General features: G+C 35.2%; 1 protein-coding gene across 1 annotated transcript in view; it reads right to left on the reverse strand.

Annotated features, from left to right (window-relative positions):
• The window catches only part of LOC111720634, a 72,913-nt gene extending 63,530 nt beyond the window's left edge, over window positions 1–9,383 (reverse strand). Inside the window, exon 1 of the mRNA XM_023503039.1 lies at window positions 9,342–9,383. Coding sequence (XP_023358807.1) covers window positions 9,342–9,383 — 42 coding nt within the window. The remainder of the gene's footprint in view (window positions 1–9,341) is intronic.
• Between the last annotated feature and the right edge of the window lie 11,661 nt (window positions 9,384–21,044).

Consider the following 21,044-nt stretch of genomic DNA (forward strand, 5'->3'; position numbering starts at 1 on the left):
GAATGAGCTATCCAGGGTCACACAGCTAATATGCATCTGAGGTGGGATTTAAATCCAGGTCCTCCTAACTTCCAGTTCTTCCAGTTCACCATTCTGCCTCACTGCACCATATTATGTCCTGCCAACCTTAAAAGGAAAAAAAAAAAAAAAAGCCATTTCCTTATACTCACACAGGACAAAAAACATGAGGCAGGAAGAAGGGTAAAGTCATTAAAGGTAAAAAATGATAGAGTAAAAAGAATAAGTGAGTCCAAAACACAGCACTACTATATAATACCTTTATAATTTTAGCAAAGATATTGAACTTTTATGGAACTATTTCTTTGAGTTTTTGAAGGCAGTCCATAAAGCAAATTTCTTAAGATCAAATCCTGTATTTCCCACTGACTTCCATCATAAAAATGGAAGTATTAGGACCAAAATATAATGAAATTATACATTAGAAACCATGAAGTCATTTCTAATCATTTAGGACAGGAGTCAACTAAAAGCTAAGAATGACTTTCTTACAAAAATAGCCGGGAACTGGATTTAGCCCTTTGGCCAATCTCTGATCTAGGTAAAACATTTTTTCTGGTAAAGTGTGGAAAACACACAAAACAAATTGCAGAAAGAAATATAAAAATTATAGACACTGTAGTGGGGAGGGAATAGGTATTTATACAGAACTTAGGCATTATGGGAAGCATTTTTTATAAATATTATTTCATTTGATCCTCACAGCAACACTAGGAGGTAAGTGCTATTTATAACTTTGTTTTATAGTTGAGGCAAACAAAGGTTAAATGATTAGCAAGGATCAGTCAGATTACAAGTGGCTGAAGCTGGATTTAAACTTGTTTTCCTGACTAAAGGCCCACTGAGGCAACATCTTGCCCTTTCAGGTCAAAGTGTAGATGAAGTTCGATGTTGGATTTATTTCATCTTGTTGGGTACCAGAGATAGATAAATGAGGAAAAAGAGGAGGTCATTCTCTTTTTGGGGTTTTTAAACATTAACTTTCATGGAGGGTAAAACTAGGCAACCAAGCTTCAGTGACCTCTAAAATGTGCAAGTATATGTTTTTGTTTTTGTTTTTTTTTGTCTAAATGAGGGAATTAATGGGAATTGCTCTAAACAACCTTTTCTCCTCTCCCTCACCTCTGTTTTTTTTTTTAATAATTTTCCACAAATTCCAAGGAAAGACCAATAGATAATCTCTTGGCTCAGAACTTCCAGCAGAGACTGATACATAGGTGGGAAGTATTTGGAAACTGCCAAAGCAGGGATAGGGATCAATGTCCACAAATGAAGCCAGATCTTTCTTTCCTTGGCTTCTCACTCTGTCATGTATTATACAATTAGAATTAGAAGATACTTGACAAGCCATCTAGTTCACACCCCTGGCATCAGAAAATCCCGAGTTTAAATCTGGCCTCAGATACTTACTATCTGTCTGACCTTGGTCAAATCAATTAATCTCTGTTTCTCTGTTTCTTCAACTGCAAAATGGGAGTAATAATGGCACTTACTTCTCAGAATTGTGAAGATTAAGTGAGATAATATCTCAAGTACTTAGCACAGTGCTTGGCACAATGGTAGGTGTGTCCCCTTCTCTCTTTTCTTCTTTCCTTCCAATCCTTTCTTCTTTCCTTCCTTTCATTTTACATAGAAGGAACCTAAGATCCAGAAGTTAATTGTTTTGTCTGAAATCACAAAAGTGATTTTAGAGTTTCTTAACTTGAGTTCCATGAATTTGGTTGCTTTTTTGTTTTTGTTTTTTTATTTGTTTGTTTTGTTTTATTTTTAATATTTGGATAACTGAATATCAATATGTTTGGTTTCCTTTATAATCCTATGTATTTTATTTTATATATTTAAAAATATTTTCCTGAAAAGAGGTCCATAGACTTTATCAGACTGCCAAAGAGGACAGTTGCCTTTAACCTTAAAATGACAAACCTTAATTTGAACTCAAAAGGCAGAGTGATACAGCAGGAAGAGCTCTGACTCTGATGTCAAGAGATCTGAATTCAAATCTCACCTTTAACAATGTCTTGTGGCCTGGAGGGAATTATTAATCTGATCCTCAATTTCTGCATCTGCAAAAATGGGGGATTTGGACAAGATGGCCTCTGAGATCTCTTTCAGTTCTGTATTCATGATCCTAGGTTTTCCTAGGTCTAGGAACTTGTCTATTTGATTTTTAACATCAAATTTGAGCAGTAGAGATATAATGCTTCCCCCATAATAGAAACATCTAGTTATGTTTTATAGACATCATCTATTACAACTTCTTCAGGATGCTTAGAGCATCCTTATTCAATATCATCACAATATGGCAGATTTGGATTTGAAAAACAGTTCTCCAAATTGGACCCTTGAATGCAAATATAATCATCTACTACTGATGAGGTCTAGATTTCAGGGTTCCCAGTTAGGGAACCAAAATGAAGAGATTAGGGTTTCTGGTGGTCAGGGAGTTAGATGATGAGGAGGTCAGTAGCATGTTTGGGCTCAGGGAACCAAATGAAGAGGTTTGGGTCCTCTAAATCCCCTTTAGGATTGGCACAAGGTAGAAAGTTTTGGGGAACCCCCTTCTGGTGGCACAGAGGTCCTTTGTAAAGGAATTTACAAACCCAAAAAGCTAGACTGATAAAAAGAGATTTATTATTGGCATTGGGAGGTCAGCCTTTGCTATGCATGAACAGAAAGGCTGAATTTCTTAGTGACAAGGTCCCACAGAGAAAAATAAAGTTTCTAGTAGAGAAATCCCAATAGAGAGATATAAAGTCTCATTAGGGAAAGAGGTGAGAATAAAGAGAGGGTAATGCTGAAAGAGAATATTCCAGTGGGCAGAGTTTGCTAACATGCCAGAAAGAGAGAGTTTACTTGGCATGGCATATTAGCTCCTCTGCAAGAAATAAGTTTAAATTTGGATCTTTTATAATAGAAGCCTTTGGCTACAAGCCGAGGAGGCTAGTGGGTGGAATTTGAGCTGGACTCAGAATAGCCAATCTTGGAATTGAATGGGTGTTTTCTTCAATTCAACAGAATTGGTGTCTCCAGCTCCAAACTCAACCAGCCCCACCTAGATAACAGACTGAAGTTGTTTGTCCTCGGGCAGGGTCTTTTACAGAGGCAGGATTCAAGGAGAATTTGTCCTTCAAGGAGTTTGAGTTTCGGGGTCTCTTTGTCACTACTTCATGCTCTCTTTTTCCTTTCAATGCATAAGTAGCTTAAATGCTTACAGGAATACAGTTTTACTAGGAAAGGAGGAGCACAGCAACAAAATTGCAGGATGAGATTGCTAGAATTATTATTGTTGTTGCTTCTGCAACAAGAGAGGAATTCTCCACGGCAGGGTTTCTGCACAACTTTGGATATTAAGCAATTAAACAAGCATCCTCAGGCTTCTGGTCTCCTTGTTTCTTAATCATATTTCTTAGCTATTCCCCCTTCAAATTGCCTTCCCTGATCCTGGTTGCACTATATTTTCTGCCACAGCTGTAGCCATTCTGGGTATTGACCCTCAAGTCTTGGATAAAGAAATCATTTCCCTATGTACCCAGCAAATATTCTACTCTTTTTTACTTCTGATTTAGTCATCATTTATCACATTTTTCATAAATCAAGGCCTCTATAAGTTCCATTCTTTTTCTGCAGTCTTTGGTTTGTTCAGTGAATGAGGTACTGGATAGAGAAATGGTCAAAGAACCAGGAAAACCTGGGTTGGAATCCCAAGACATACTTGCTGTGTGACTTTGGGGAAGTCACAACATTTTATTGCTCTGGACAGTTGCCTGAAGCCATATGCTATTAATTTATATAGATACGAATCTATGTGGCTAGAGGGTTCCCTCAATCCAAATAGTTCCATAGTCCAATGAACTTTGTGCCAAGCTTTGTGTATTAAACACCAGAAAGCCTTCAGTGGTTCTCAGTGCAGATAAATAATAGCTGCCATATGTATAAAACCTTTTACACATGATATCACATTTGAGTCCCACAATAAATTTGAGAGCAGGAAATGTGTTTGGATTTTGTATTCTTAGTGCTAAGCCCAGTGCCCTGTATTAGGCATATAATTAATGTTAGTTAAATTGATACATAATTATATACAATAAGTGCATCAGAGAAAGACAGGACAAAATACTATAGGTGGTATCAAAAAGAAAATGACCAGGATAATTAGGAGAAACTTTCTATCATCGATTTAGACCTTGAAGATATCTAAGAAGTTACTTATTTGTTTTACTAACAAGGAAACTGAGGCCCAGTGAATGTAAATGACCTGCCCAAATTTACACAAGGAGTTAAGTAGCAGAGTCATATTTTGAACTCAGATTTGAAGTCAAATATGACTCCAAATTCTGCACTTCCTTAAAATACACACACACCTTCTTTGTATTCCTGGAGCATACCACAATGTTTGGCATACTAATAGGTACTCAATTCTAATTTACTGACTGTAACTCACTTGCCTGAGACACATAAACTTTGTTACCCTGGCCATATCATTTAATCTCTGCCTCAGTTTTTTCATCTATAAAGGATAAAGTCAGCAAGCATTTATTAAGTGCTTACTATGTACCAGGGATTTTGCTAAGCACTAAAAATACAAAGATAGGCAAAAAAAAAATCACCTCTATCCTTAAGGATTTTATATTCCAACAGGGGAAAACATTTAAAAAGAAGCTGACAGGGAAAGTGAGGATAAAAAGAAAAAATAAACCTGGGGCATGGTAGAGAAAGTTCAGAGTAGAGTGGAGATTGAAAGGGGAGAAGTGAAGGAGGGGGCTACTTTAAAATGAATTTGGAAAAGATTCAGTCAACAAGAGGAAGGTGATACTGGGATAGAGTGTACTTTTCATTTTGAGATCCAGGGATGGAATATACTTCCAAGGTAAGGAGGCTTCTATGAATGGGAGAGAAAGTAGAAAGAGTCAGTACTAGAACCTAGACAGAGGGAAAGTAACTATTAGTATTTATATTATTACTAATATTATTATTAATAATTAATTGTTATTTATAATAATTTAACTTAGGCTTTAAGATGAGAAGTAATTCAATACTGGAATGTGCATGAAACATACTATAATTTAATTACTAATGTATAGTTCTCATATCCCTATTTGTAAATTTCTTAAATTCATCAGTTTTTCATTTTTCCGTGTAACATTTTTCCATTTTCATTTTTTTCATGTAGCAGACACTTAAATGTTTTGTGAATTGAACTGAAACAAATAATGGTAAAGTGTGGGGAAGTGGCAACCTATCCCAGTCAGAAGGAATGTATGGCAAAGCACAGAAAGAGATTTTTTCTAGAATAGTGGGAAATAGGGCAGCTAATTGGTGCAGTGAATAGAGTGTTGGTCCTGGAGTAAGAAAGGTTCCTCTTTATGAGTTCAAATCTGACTTCAGCTCACTTACTAGCTGTGTGCCCAAACATAGGCAAGTCACTTGTTTTTATTTGCCTCAGTTTCCCCATAAGTAAAATGAGTTAGAGAAGGAAACATTTCACAACCAGAAAAACAACTTAACAACAATGGGAAATAAGATTGGAAAGATTGAGGTTGGATTGTGAAGGGGCTTGATAAGATTCTTCTTCTTTTTCTTTTTCTTTTTTGCTGAGGCAATTGGGGTTAAGTGACTTGCCCAAGGTCACACAGCTAGAAAGTGTTAAGTGTCTGAGGTCAGATTTGAATTCAGGTCATACTGACTTCAGGGCTGGTGCTCTAACCACTGTGCAACCTAGCTGCCCCAAGATTCTTCTTTAGAATAAAATTATTCATTAGGAAATGGGGAACCACTGAAGGTGGGGGAAGGGGGTTACTTGGTTTTAAGTAGATAACTGACACTTTCAAAGCTCTGAATTAGGAAGAATGATCTCATAGCAATATATAGGTAAAACTGGAGCAAGTTGAATATGGTTGCATACAGACCAATGGGAGGCTATTGTAACAATGAAGAGGAATGCACTAAGTTGCTGACATTGAGAATGAAAAGAAGAAATGGATTGCAAAGGTTGAATAGATATAGGAAATGGCTTTAATTTACTATGTATGTCAGAGAAATGACCTTCAGATTTCAAGTCTTAGTGATGAGGACATCAGTGTTTTCTTCAGGAATAGGAAAGTCAGGAATGTGTGTAGTGTCATAGAATGTGTGGAGATAATGAATTCAATTTCAAACATGTTGTATTTTGAGGTGTAGAGTGGAGCTAGCTGTCCAGTGTCATTGGAAACGCAATTCTAGAGTTTGAGAGCTAAACATATAGATTGGAGAATCATTTGCATAGAGGTAAAGCCAAATAAGAGAGTATACAGAAGAAAAAAGAGGAAAAAAGAAGAGAAGTATCACGAGACCTTTGTGAAATGAATGCTTTTATTTAAGGACTCAGCTAAAGATTATTTAAATAAAGAAGAATCAGCAAGAAATAACAATGTGAGGGAAACCAATGGAGGTAGAGCATCAAGAAAATAAGAAGACATATTTTTAGAAATGTTCAATGCTTCAGAGTGGACACAAAGAATGGAAAAAATGAAATTAGGCCAAGAGATCTGATCACGTATAAGTCACTGGTACTCAGAAAGAAAAAGAGAGCAGTTCAGTAAAATGGGAGAATTAGGAGCCACATTGGGAAGGGCTAAGCAGGAGAGGTTGCTGAGAAAATGTATGGCATGTTTAGAGATTATCCTTTTAAGAAATCCAGAGGTCTAAAATATATAGAGAACTGATTCAAATTTATAACAATTCAAGCCATTCTCCAATTAATAAATGGTCAAAGGATATAAACAGACAATTTTCACATGAAGAAATTGAAACTATTTCCAGTCATATGAAAAAATGTTCTAAATCACTATTAATCAGAGAAATGCAAATTAAGACAACTGAGATATCACTACATACCTTTCAGATTGGCTAAAATGACAAGAAAAGATATTGATGAATCTTGGAGAGGATGTGGGAAAATTGGAACATGTTACATTGTTGGTGGAACTATGAATGGATCCAACCATTCTGGAGAGCAATTTGGAACCATGCCCAAAGTGGAACCATATACAATATACATATACATATATATGTACAAACTGTACATATCATTTGATCCAGTGTTGTGCCACAGTTCCCCTTTATTGCCCTGACTCAGTTTCCCTAATGGTCCTGCCTGTTTTCCTGAATTGTTCTGCCTCAGTTTCCCTGAGTTGTTCTGCTTTAATCCCCCAGTTGCAATCCCCCTCCTGATCATTAGGACTGATAAAATTTAGGGCTAGTTACTCTAAGGTTATAAATTGTAAATGTGTAAACTCAAGATAAGGGGGAGTTCAGACTTCCTGGCTCCTAACTCCTCTTAAGTTATCAGAATGTCCGGTGTCTCCCCTCTACCCTGTCAGAACCAATTGATAGTCTATTCCTACTCTCAGTGCTCGGACTTTGCCCTTGCCTCAGTCTACCCCAGTTGAAGCCGTGTGTGTGTGTGTGTGTGTGTGTGTGTGACTGAGAACTCATATTTCCTGCTGGATGCTTTGAGACTGATGGGGGCAACATGACCCCAGCACAATCTCTCCCTCTCAAATAAAATATTAAAAACTCACTAATTTTTATCTTGCCTCAGTTTCTCCAGCATTACACTAGCAGTGTTTTTACTAAGCTTGTATCCCAAAAAGATCTTAAAGGAGGGAAAGGGACCCACATGTGCAAAAATGTTTATGGCAGCCCTTTTTGTAGTGGCAAGAAACTGGAAACGTAGTGGCTGCCCATTAGTTGAAGAACGGCTGAATAAGCTCTGATATATGAATGTTATGGAATATTATTTGTTCTATAAGAAATGATCTGCAGGATATTTCAGATAGGCATGGAGAGACTTACATGAATTGATACTAAGTGAAATGAATAGAACCAGGAGATCACTGTACACAGCAACAAGAATATAATGATGGATCAATTCTGATGAATGTGGCTCTCTTCAAAAATGAGATGATTCAGACCTGTTCCAATGATCTTGTCATGATGAGAGCCATCTAAATCCAGAGAGAGGACCATGGGAACTGAGGATAGATTATAAGGAAGCATTTTCACTCTTTTTGTTGTGGTTTGCTTGAATTTTATTTTCTTTCTTTTTTTTTAATTTTCTGATCTGATTTTTTTTTTTTTTTTTGTGCAGCAAGATAATTGTATAAATATGTATGCCTATATTGGATTTTTGCCATGTTTAACATACATGCCACCTATGGGTGGGGTGGGAGGAAGGGGGAAGGGATTGAAGCACAAGGTCTTTCAAGAGTCAATGTTGAAAAAATTATCCTTGCATATGTTTTGAAAATAAAAACTTCAATAAAAAAAGCAAAAAATTAAAAAATAAGAGACATAAAAAAATAATTGCCATAGAGAGGAAATGAGAATGAGACAAAGCTGTTAAATGAGAAGAAGCTATCAAATAATGTATGTGTAAAGCACTTTAACATGCCATATAAGTGTTAGAAATAATGTTAATATAATAATTACATTATAATTATATAATACTTTATTAATATTGCATATAATTATAATGTTAAAGTATAACATCAGATTTTTATATCATGATATAACACATTATTACAATAATAATTATTATTATTCCTTTAAGGTCCAATTAAAGTTCTACCTCCTATAGGAAGCCTTACCCAACTCCTTTTAACTGCAGTACCTTCCCTTTGTTAATGTTTTCCCATTTATCTTATATGTAGCTTGTTTTGTATATATTTGTTTGTATGGTACCTCCTCCATTACATTGTATCTCCTTGGAGATAGGACTGAATTTTGCTTCTTTTTGTATCCCCAGTGCTTACCATAGTACCTGGCACTTAATAGATGTTTAATGAATGGAGTTGAAAATTATTTTCTTAGAACATCTCGTTATGGAAAAGGCTTAGCTGAACCACATAGTGGTGGCTATCCTTCACGGAAGTTCAGCTTTTTCATCCATCATTATTCTAAACTGACAAGAAAAATTGATCTCTAGAGTGGCCATAAACCTCAATAAGACACTACCCTTTCTATCAGCTTCCTTCTAGTGAGAAGCAGACATTTCTTGAGAGTCACTGTAGCAGAATGGAAAATGGACCGGAGTCAAAAACCATGGAGTTAAGTCATGGCTCTCTTACTTGCTAACTGAATGACCTTGAACAAATCACTTTGCCTGTTGGGGCTTGTTTCCTCAGCTATAAAATGAAGGGGATGACTTCCAAAATTCCTTCTAGCTCTCCAAGTCTATAACCTTATTGGTTCCACAGACTGATCTTCCTTCTGAGGCTCCCTTTACATTTATCAACCTTGTCTAAGGGATGTCTATTTTATAGAGCTAAGATGACTAACTGTACCTTGAAGCCCATTAAGGTTTCGTTACCACCCACATCTCCCATTACCAGCACTGCCCACTTCCCCAGGTTCTCTTGGTTGTCTGGTCACACGAATATATAGGCTTCCAGAAGGCTGTCATTACAGTAAGGTAATATCAAAAACTCATTAAATATCCATATAAAGTAATAGTCATAATTTTCCCCCTCACAAAGAGGAGCTCAAAGTTCTATTAAAATAAGTTTAAGCTTGTACATAGTAAATATTTCCCTAATATTTAACAAATTATTAAAATTTAATAGAGTCTGGTTGTAGCTAGGTTTTCCCACACTTAAAAGGTATCTGTAATTGAACTGTATTAAATATAAAAGCAGTTTGATCTTATGAAACGAACACAAAACGAACACAAAAAACACATAGATACAAAGTAAAAAGAACTGGGTTCAAATCCTGCCTTTTTTGAGCAACCTATAGAGTTGTAATTTTCAAATAGAAGGAATTAGAGAAAAGTCATGTCAGCTGACTGAGTTACTTACATAAAACAAGATATTGAGCTACTGAACTGGTATACTGATAAAAAGCAACCACCTCCAACAAGAAGAGGGTAAAAGCTAGATGCAAGCCCTGAGTATGCCTGCTTAATAAGTTGATTAATATTAACTTCTTTTCTCCAAGGACAGAGTTTTCTGCCATTTTTGAACATGGGTTGTATGACAAAGGAAGGGGAATCTGTCAGTTTTGTCATCCCCAGCCAATTGGGGACATGAGGGAGGGACCTGGAACTTCTGGACAGGAAATAAAAGACTCATTCCCATAGTCCATAAATGTGGACCATCCCAGGGACTGCCCCCGAATGAATCACCCATTTCTTGCAAGAATTTTAAATAAACCAAATTACTTCATACATTCATGATTTTATCTTTGTAGTATATTTAACTCTGAAAATGTGTGACCATGGGCACATCCTCTCCTTCTCAGTGTACAGATCTGTGAAATGTGTGGGTTAAATTAATTGATCTATAAGGACCCCTCCACATTGAAATTTATCATCATATTATCCTCTGAGTCACAAATAAAAGCAATGATAAAGACAATAAAAAAGTATTGTTTTTAAAAAGACAGCATAAGATATCATCCATGCTAGTCACTTCATGAATAGCAAATAAACACAAAAACACAAAATGAAATTATCATATACTATAGAGATACTAAAACATGGTTCACAATATTTCCTCATGTGACCCGAACAAATTAAAAAGTAATTGGGAAATACTTAACAAAATAAATACAACTATGAAAAACACAGGTAACATTACATTTTAAAATTAAGTCAATATGAGGCTCTCAGGGATCCTTCTGTGTGAATTAGTGTCTTGTTTCTTTAAATTTGACACCACTGCACTAGCAAAATGAAACCCCCAAAAATGTGACCTGATCTCCATTTGTTAGCTTGTTCCAATCACAATTTATCTGGTGCAGATAGATGGCATAATAAATAGAATGCTTAACTCCAAGTCAGAAAGACCAGAATTCAAATCTGAACTCAAGACAATTAGATCACACATTAATTGCATGACTCTCAACAAGTCACTTATCCACTGCCTGACTTGTTTCCTTATCTGCAAAATGGGGTTAGTAATAATATCTACTGCCCTTCCCATTTTGTTGTTGTAAAGATCAAGTAAAATAGTATATATAAAACAATTTGTACATTGTCTGAAACATATAGCAGGTATTTATACATGCTTAAACAAACAAGGAAAAGAGATGAATCTGAGACTGAATTCACTGATACCCATGACTCTACTTCATGCATTTTTTCCCTGGCTTCATTACAGCTTCCCCAGTTTGGAGCCACTGCTCTGGGTTAACTCTTTTTTTGCCTTGCCCCAAGGATCCAAGCATGAATCCTGACTTGATCTGACATAGCACGTCAGATCTTAACTTAGATTATATTCTCTTTTCCCCAGAAAACATCACCTTAGGCACAGCTAATTGCTCCTAATCAGTATCATATTTCACTCCCAGCTCTGGATGGTAGAGATTTGATAACTTAATGGTAGAAAACTTTGCCAGGAATGGCAAGAATCCTATACTAGCCCAAATGGAGAATAAAGAAAAAAAATCCATTAAAACTCCCCCAAATTTAGGGAAATTTTAAAAGTTTTTTCAGTGTCAGTAATCAAGCATTTATTAAGTCCTTACTAGATGATAGACACTGTGCTGAATGCTGGGGATACAGAGAAAGTCAAAAAACCCTTAAGGAACTCACATTGTACCAACAATGTTTTTGGCTTGTAACCAACTTTTTTCCCCTTTAATCAGATCACCTTCTACTGAAGCCATTAGGCTGACTATCCCTTGAGGTCAGGGACTGTGTTCTTTTTAAGAGACAATCATCCAAAAGGAAATGAAAAGTAAAAAGGCTGAATATTCCCTAAATAGGAAGAAAGGCAGACCACAATGGTGGATTTGATTTGGGATGTTTATAGAGATTACTAATCACTATCACCTTATATCACCTTAGCATAAATTTTCTTCAGTTTAAATAAAGAAGAAAAAAATTACTATGGGTCAACCAAATCAATCAATATGGGTAGAAGTCTTCAAATGTGAAAAGATTTTTTAAAAGGGCCAGGAGTATTTAAAATTACCCTATATTTATTTTGTCATAAATATCATATCCAATAGGAGTCAGCATGGTACAGCGGAAAGGGAGCTGGTATTTAGGTACAAGTGCCTGAGTTCAAATCCAGACTCTGCCATTTACTGTCACTTAGCCTCCCTGAACCTTACTTTCCTCATCTGTAAAATGAAATGGTTGGACTGGATGATAACTACGGCCCCTTCCAGCTCTAGTTCTAGGATCTTAGGTGTGCTAGATTTAGTCAACAACAATTAGAGGGATAACTGATTACTAATTCCATTCTTGGGAGTTGGTAGGCATCATTGACTCCCTAAATTGCCTCTAATCTAGAGCTAAATTCCATCATCTTTAAGTACAAATCTTCAGTTTCTGAATTTTGTACCTTTTGAAGTTTTTTGTCATTCTGATTCAGTAGCACCCCTGCCTCCCTCCCCGCCCCCCCAAAAAAAAGTTTACTTATTTTCCTTTTCAGAGAAGGAGAGTAAAGGTTATTATGTTGACAGATATGCATCTATATTGATATCTATACGTATGTATATGTATAAGAAAATGAATGCTGGAATACAGTTAATATTCAAAAACTAGGGCAATTAGAGACCAACTTGAAAAAAAAAATAGATTGCCTGTATTTTCTCTGTATACCCATTCCCCATAATCCAGGATTCTCCTTTGATGAGATTTCATCTTGTGCTGTTTTGTATTTGAAAAATGCCACCAAATCCAAAGTATTTTGCTATGAAGAACATGAAATATAAATTTAGACCTTCTTCTGAAGATTAGTTTATGTTTCATGACTCCATTTTCACTACATGTGTAAGGCTGCAACCAACTGAATACAATTGGGCCTGCTTTCTTCCCACAAGGGCAATAGAAGAATACGAAATCCTGACATATCATATGTCCCAGAAACACTTAAAGCAATGGACTACATTTACAAACCATACTTTATTAATAATTTCTCACTTGAGTCACATACCCCTTTAGAATATATGTTGTATATTCTAGATCCAAATTAAACTCGTGATTTCCTCCCTCAGCTTTCTTTTCATGTTCAGAAAAAATCATTAGGATTTCTTAGTCAAATTATTTGTGAAAGACATACTTTAGGACATTTGTGGCCCTGAGGATGGGGAAGATAAGTTTTCTTTTGAGAAGATGTGAGGGGAAGTGAGTACACAATTGAAGGAAGGAAATCACCAAGTAAAAACAACAAAGATAAGATGGCTATGATACTCAGATCAAGAATATTGTAAGTTTTAAATCACTTGTAGTGACTGAAGTGGAAGAAAAGGCAGTAACAAACTAGAAAAGAGGAAGAAAAGGTTATGGTTGTAAAATGGAGCTTTGGAGCATCTCGAGGCCAAGAGAATGAAGCAAGGGCCTTTGAGTCAGGATGACCTTAGTTCAAATACAGCCTCAAACACTTCACACTTACTAGCTGTGTGACTCTTTTTTGCCTCAGTTTCCTTAATTGTAAAATAAAGATAATAAAAGCACTTAATTTGCAAGGTTGTTATGAGCATTAAAAATAAGATAAAGCACTTAGTACAAGGCCTGGTATGTTATACTCACTTAATACATGTTTGGTTTTTTTTTCTCTACTCCCTCTAAAACAAGACAGACTAATGAAGGAAAATAACATGATACAATGGAAAAAACACTGACTATGAAGTCAAAAAACCTGGGTTCAAATCTTATCTCTAACAGTTTCTTTACAACCTTAGGAAAGTCACAACTCCTCTGGGCCTTAGTTGCTCATCTATAAAGTGAATAGATATACCAGATGGCCTCAGAGCTATAAAATGATGACACTAAGAAAATCAGGTTCTGAAGAAGAAATTCCAACATACAATGAGTAACAGAAGAAATTCTGAAGAAGCAATTTGCTGAAAAATGAAATAGAATCAGATGTGGCTGCAAAAAGAGTATTATGCAGTTAGAAATTGGAATTGAAAGGATTTTGAGAGACATATAGTCTAATCCCTTAAATTTACAAAGAAGGAAATTGATGTTCAAAAAGGTAAACTAGTTTACTAGAAAAGACAGAGGTAGTAAGTGGCTAGACTGAGATTTGAACCCAGGAATCCTGAATTTATATCCAGCATTCTTTTTGCTGTATCACATTGAAGAAAAATCTACAAGTCGGTTGCATTCTAAATTTTATCCTATGTGTCCATTATCACCACTATGATTCAATATTGTACCCCAAAAAGTCATAACTATAGAACGAAAAGAAATTGGAGGAATTCGAATATGTAATAAGAAAACAAAATATCATTCTTTGCAGATATGATGGCATGCTTAGAGAATACTAGAAAATCAACTGATAAACTAAGTGAAATAATTGACAATTTTGGCAAAGTTGCAGGATATAAAATACACCCAAATAAATCATCAGCATTTCTATATATTACCTAAAAAGTTCATATGCAAGATTTAGAAAGGGAAATTCCATTTAAAATAACTATAAACAATATAAAATACTTAGAAGTCTACCTGACATAACAAAATCCAAGAACTTTATGGATATAATTAAAAAATACCCTTTATACAAATAAAGTAAGATCTCAACAACTGGAAAAATATCAATTGCTCATGGATGGGCTGAGCCAATATAATAAAAATGACAATTCTACTTAAATTAATTAACTTATCCAATGCCACATCAATCAGACTACCTAAAAGAAAAACTCTTTTGTGGAGCTAGAAAAAATAATAATAACAAAATTTATCTGGAAGAACAAGAGGTCAAGAATATCAAGGGAACCAATGGAAAAAATATGAAGGAAGGTACCTTAGCCCTAACTATATATCTCAAACTATATTACAAAGCAGTAATCAATAAAACAATCTGATACTAAAAAATAGAGTAATAGATCAATGGAATAGATTAGGTTCACAATAAATTACCATCATAATCTAGTATTTCCATAAACACAAATACTAAACTTTTGTGACAAAAAGTCACTATTTGACAAAAACTATTAGCAAAACTGGAAAGCAGTTCGGCAACAATTAGGTATAGAAGAACAACTCAAACAGTATACTAAGATAAGGACAAAAGGGGTACATGAATTAGAGATAAAAGATGATACCATAAGCAAATTAGGGAAGCATGGAATAGTTTACCTGTTAGATCTAAGTAATAGAGAAGAATGCAACAAGAAATAGGGATAAAAAGCATTACAGGATTAAAAATATATAATTTTGATTACAATAAATTAAAAAGATTTTGCACAAATATAACCAATGCAGGCAAGATAAGAAGGAAAGCAGAACAATTGGGGAAATATGTGTGTGTCTGTGTGTGTATTTATAAAAAGTATCTCTGAAAAAAAATCTCATTTCTCAAATATGTAAAAAACTGAGTCAAAGCTATAAAAATACAAGTCATTTCTCTGTTGATAAATGGTCAAAAAATATGAACATGCAGTATTCAAATGAAGAAATCAAAACTATCTGTTGTTAGAGGAAAAAAAATATTCTAAATCACTATTCATTAGAAAAATGTAAATTAACACAGCTCTGAGGTACCACTGCATACCTATCAGATTAACTAGTATGACAAAAAAGGAAAATGACAGCTATTAGAGGGGATGTGGAAAAATTGGGGCACTGATACATTGTTGTTAGAGTTGTAAACTAATTCAACTATCCTAGAGAACAATTTGGAATTATGCTAAAAAAAATTTTTTTAAGAGACTTAAAACTCTGTTTATCCTTTGATCCTTCAATACCACTACTAGGTCTGTATCCCAAAGAGATTTTAAAAGAAAAAAGGGGGAAAGGACTAATATATATATAAATATATTGATCTACTTCTTGTTTTGGTAACAAAGAATTGGGAGGAGATGCCTATCAATTAGGGAATGTCTCAACAAATTGTGGTATATGATTGATATAGAATAATATATTATACTATAAGAAATGATGAGAATACTTTCAGAAAAACCTGGAAAAACTTACATGAACTGATGAAAAGTGAAACAAACAAAAACAGGAGAACATTAGTAACAGCAATATTATACAATGGCCAACTGTGAGTGATTTAGCTCTTCTCAGCCATTCAATAATCTAAGACTATTCCAAAGAACCTGTGGTGAAAAATGCTATCTACCTCCAGAGAAAGATTCTTTTTAGTAGAATCTGCAAATAGAAGCACACTCTTTTAAACTTTATTTTTCTTGGTTGGGGGTGGGGGGGAGTTGTCTGTTTTCTTTCACTACATGGTTAATATAGAAATGTGTTTTGTATATGTATAACCAATAGCAAATTGCTTGCCTTCTCAGACAAAGGGGCAGAGAAAGAGAGAGGAGAAAGAGAAATTGAAACAAATATTAAAAAAAAAAATGTTAAAAATTGTTGCACATAAATGGGGACACTTTTTAAAGAAGTTTTATCCTATGAAAGATAGGGTCATAGATTTTGAGCTGAGAAGTTCCTTATAGACAATCTAGTTTACTCCCTCTCATTTTTCAAATGAGGGAATTGAGATACAGAGTTGTTAAGTGCCTTGCCAGCATCACACAGATAGTATAAGAGACAAAGTTGGTGAAATAGACACAAGTCCTATTACTCTAAATCTAAGCATACTTATGAAGATCAAATGAGATAACATTAAGCATAGTACCTGAAACACAGCAACCTACCATAAAAGTGCTTATTCCTTTTCCCTTTCCCTCTGTCCACTATATTAAGTTACCTCCCATAGGAAGTAACAATTTCCTCACTTGTATTCAAAAGAACATAAAGGAAACAACTATGTCCAACTTGGGCATCTGTAAAATGAGAATAGTACTTACCTATAACTCAAGATTGTTATGAGTATCAATTGATAAAACACCATGTCAAATTCAATAGGAATGAGGACTATTAAACCTTATAGAAGGACCCTGAGGGTGACGTATTAATTAAAAAACGTTAATGTTATTTATGTTCCATTATATTTTTATTTATTTTGTTAAATATTTCCCAATTATATTTTAATCTAATTCCTTTTGGAGAGGAGGTGGAGCTCATGTGGTGAGCTGAATGTTAATATATATAAAGTACTTTTACAAACCTTAATGTAGTTGTTTAAATACTAATTATTTTCATTATCTTTATTAGTTACTATTATTATATGATCTGCTTGTGCACAAGTTTCAAGAAAACTGGCTTTTAAAACTGAGATGGTTTCATGAGCAGAAATGGGATTAAATGTCCCTGAACTTCTCTTAGTAGTACCTCACACCAAATAAACAAAATAGGAAGTAAGTTTACTGGTCCTCTCCTGCTGGCACTCTTTATAGAGGGATTTGAGTTAAAAGAGACCTCAGAAGCCATCTACTCAATTTGACAAACAGGGTGGGGATAGGGGGTGAGCTGGAACCATTAACTATCACAGAGGTAAAGTGATTCACCCAATGTTAGTGTCAGAAACAGGATTTAAGCCCAGATACTCTGACTCCAAAGCCAAAGCTTTGTTTTATATCAAGTAACTAATTTACAGAAGAGCAAGAAAACAAACATAAAAACCTACAATACATTTCCTATTCATGTTATTATCTCTGTTGAAGCAAATATTCAGTGGGAAGTACCTTAGACATAGGAAGGGTAATTCATCTGTAGTCTTAGAATTTAAGAAGGAAGGAAGGGAGGGAGGGAGGGAGGGAGGGAGGGAGGAAAAAAGGGAGGGAGGGAAAGAAGGGAGGAAGAAAATCAAAAGAGAATATATGTAAAATGTTTTGAGAACCTTAAAGTGCAAAGTATGGTGAGGATGAAATTAGCTGACTGCCCCTAAGTTTCCAGTCTGCTGCTTAGATCAAGGGAACATTGCTTCTGCATGGGAAGCCACTTTGTTTGGTATCAAACAGAAGGATGCAAATGAAGGCATCCAGCTCAGTGTTCCAAGGTAGCTGGTAGCTGGTGCTGTTCCCATACTTCAAAGTTTCAGGTACACAGTAGAACAGGCAGAAAGCTGATGTAGATCATTTCATATCCAGTGTGTACCTATAAATGCCTTCTTATGTGCCAACAGACCCAAGAGACTCCTGGTAGACACGTAATTACCACCCCCACCCCCACCCCGTGAACATGCAAATTAGCTTATTGGCTCTCTTGCAATTAAAAAATCATAACTCCTCCCCAAAAAGAAAAAGAAAAAAAGAAAAACCCACGATGGAAAAACAAACTCAAACTTAAACAGACCCAACCCACAGCCCTGTCTCCCGAAACCTCAAGTGGAACCTGAAACTGGCCACACCCATTAAGCCTCTAGGCTGATGGGCAGAAAGAACAAAAACTGAGGAAGAACATTTAATGCCCAGACTAGTAGGCATGTTGTTGTTTTTCCAAGCAGTAGTGTGAGAAGTTTAAACAAATAACACTTTACACCTACAGCCTATGGATTATTGACATCCTACGCAGGGAACCCAGATAGAATCAAACTTTTACCTACAACTAGCATTCCTCAAGTTTAAAAAAAAAAAAAAAAAAAAAAAAGCAGCAGCAGCATCTCTGATATTCCATGAAGGTTGTCCCATAGGCTTCCAATGAAGCTCATACAAGTTGCTCTCTTCGGCTATAGAGTTTCATCTAAATCATGTAGGAACCGAAGTAGAAATTAGCTTCTTTTTATGTGGAATGGAGGAGCTGGCCACATCTGGTGTTTCCTAGAAGTAGACTCATCAAACCCTCATGCTCCAAGGAACAGAAGCTCTATTGCTTAGTCCCTTATTATATATACAAGGTGCCCCTAAAGTCTTAGTGAGGTTTAAAACTTTAAAGTTCAAAAATGTCCTATAACTTTTGGAGCATCCTTGTATATAATGTGGCAAAGTGTTGCATTAGTCTATATTATTACTAGGAAATTAGTCTAGTTTATTACTAGGTGAAAATAATAAATAATATGCTTTCTTTCTGGAAACTAGGAAATAGGGCCAGTTTTTGAACATAGGTCCTATTTTTTTTTTTTTTTTTGCCTTTCTATTCTGATTAAATAACAGCTACTAAAAATAAAAAATGAAAATAAAAAAGGAGCACTTGCCAAGTCCTTTGAAGTTGCAACTTGTGGGGACAGGCATAGTAGATACAGTACTTAGCCTGGAGTCAGGAGGAGCTTAGTTCAAATCAGCACTCAGATACTAACTGTATGACCATAGGCAAGTCACTTAACCCTGCTTGCCTCCAAATTTAAAAAAAAGAAAAAATAGTCATCTGAAGAACTTTAAAATCTCATTTAAAAAAACAAAAGATATTTATGAAGGAAGATATTTTATCTGCCTTCAGAGAAACAGGAAAAGCAAGCATAGTACAGTCTTACATAGATTAATATGAATGCATATGTATATATATGTGTGTGTGTATCTGTATACATGTATTTATAAATATATACACGATTGTTTTCTTCTTGGTGAGGAGAAGGGGAGGGAGAATAAAGTAAAAAGTGCACACTAGAGAACAGAAGAAAACCTACAAGGAAGCAAAGAAAAATGGACAGTTCTAAACACAATGCGTAGTATTCATTATATAGACTTTCTTGAAATTAAACTTTATTGTTTTATATTTTGAATCCTTCCATGTTCTTTTGTACACATGGTAATGTTTTCTTCTTGTATTTTGTATTTATGTTTTAAATAAATAATTTAAAATAGTAAAAAAAAAAAAAAAAAAAAGATAATTTTTAAGCTTTCTCTTTCCCACAATTCCCCTCACCCTGTCCCCACCATCACCACTGACTTCCTTCAAAGTGTTATGTGTGATTGCTTTGTTGATTTAGAATTCTTCCTTGTCTATTCATACTCAAAGAGAGAGGCAAATAAAGATTGCTTCCATTTAACTAGTGGTCCAAAGTTATAAAGAAGAACAAAGTTCCTTATGGGCAGGGGTAATTTCAATTTTTGACTTTCTATATTCAGCTCTTAACACGTTGTCTGTTTAATAAATGTTCCTTGAGTCAAAAGGGCTTTATCAAATTAGTCAATAAACACTTATAAAGCACCTGTCATGTGTCTAGGCAGCTGGTGATTCAATGGAGAGAGCACTGGGCCTCAAGTTAGGAAGATTTGGATTCAAATCCAGTAACCCTGGGCAAGCCACTTAACTACTATTTGCCTTAATCTATTGGAGAAGGAAATGGCAAACTCCAGTATCTTTGCCAAGAAAATCTCATTGATAGTATAGTCCTCAGTCACAAAGATTTGGACACAACTGAACAACACCAACACAAGGTGTCAAGCACTATCCTTAGCACACATCTCATTTAACCCTCATAAAAATCCAATGGAAGTAATAGGAAGGAATAGTATAAAGATTATTCAATGTTCAGACAAGAAAACAGGTCCAAAGAAGTTATTTGATATATACAAGGACATACGACTAGTGAACTGTGAAGTTAGGACTTGCAATTCAGGTTTTCTAGTTCTCAGGTCAGCCTTTCTTTCTATGACACAATCCTGTCAGGTAGAGAGATTTAAAAAGAAATCATTCACAATCCTCTTATGTTAACCAATAATTTATTAACTATTATTAACCATCTTGGGACTATTCCTAGGAACTCATTTACAAGATAAATTATCATTTCAATTAATGCTGAAATATATACAAATTAATTCTTGACCACTAATGAGGAATAATTTTCATTCTCAACTCTTCTTGAATTTCACACCATTTAATATAACAGCTAGGTGGCACAGTGCATAGAATATGAGGCCTAGAGTAAGGAAGACTCATCTTCTAAATTGGTATCTGACTTCAGACACTTAATAGCTGTGTGATCCTGGGAAAGTCACTTAACCCTGTTTACTTCAGTTTCCTCATCTGTAAAATGAGCTGAAGAAAGAAATGGCAAACTACTTCAGTAACTTTGCCAAGAAAACCCCAAATTGGGATAATGAAGAGTTGGACATGGTTGAACAACAACAAAGGGAACCTAGAAACATTCTCGGAATGATTATCACCCAACAATTTAACATTCCTTTACTGGTCTCACAGATATGAGCTGTTAGGCATTGTGTCCAACTAGGCAAAAGTATAAAGGATAAATCAACAGAAATCCTACCACTCTAAAAACCAACTCAAAATGCCTGCTCTCCTGATT

Source organism: Sarcophilus harrisii, chromosome 4, assembly GCF_902635505.1.
Source record: "Sarcophilus harrisii chromosome 4, mSarHar1.11, whole genome shotgun sequence".
NCBI classification, from domain to species: Eukaryota; Metazoa; Chordata; class Mammalia; order Dasyuromorphia; family Dasyuridae; genus Sarcophilus; species Sarcophilus harrisii.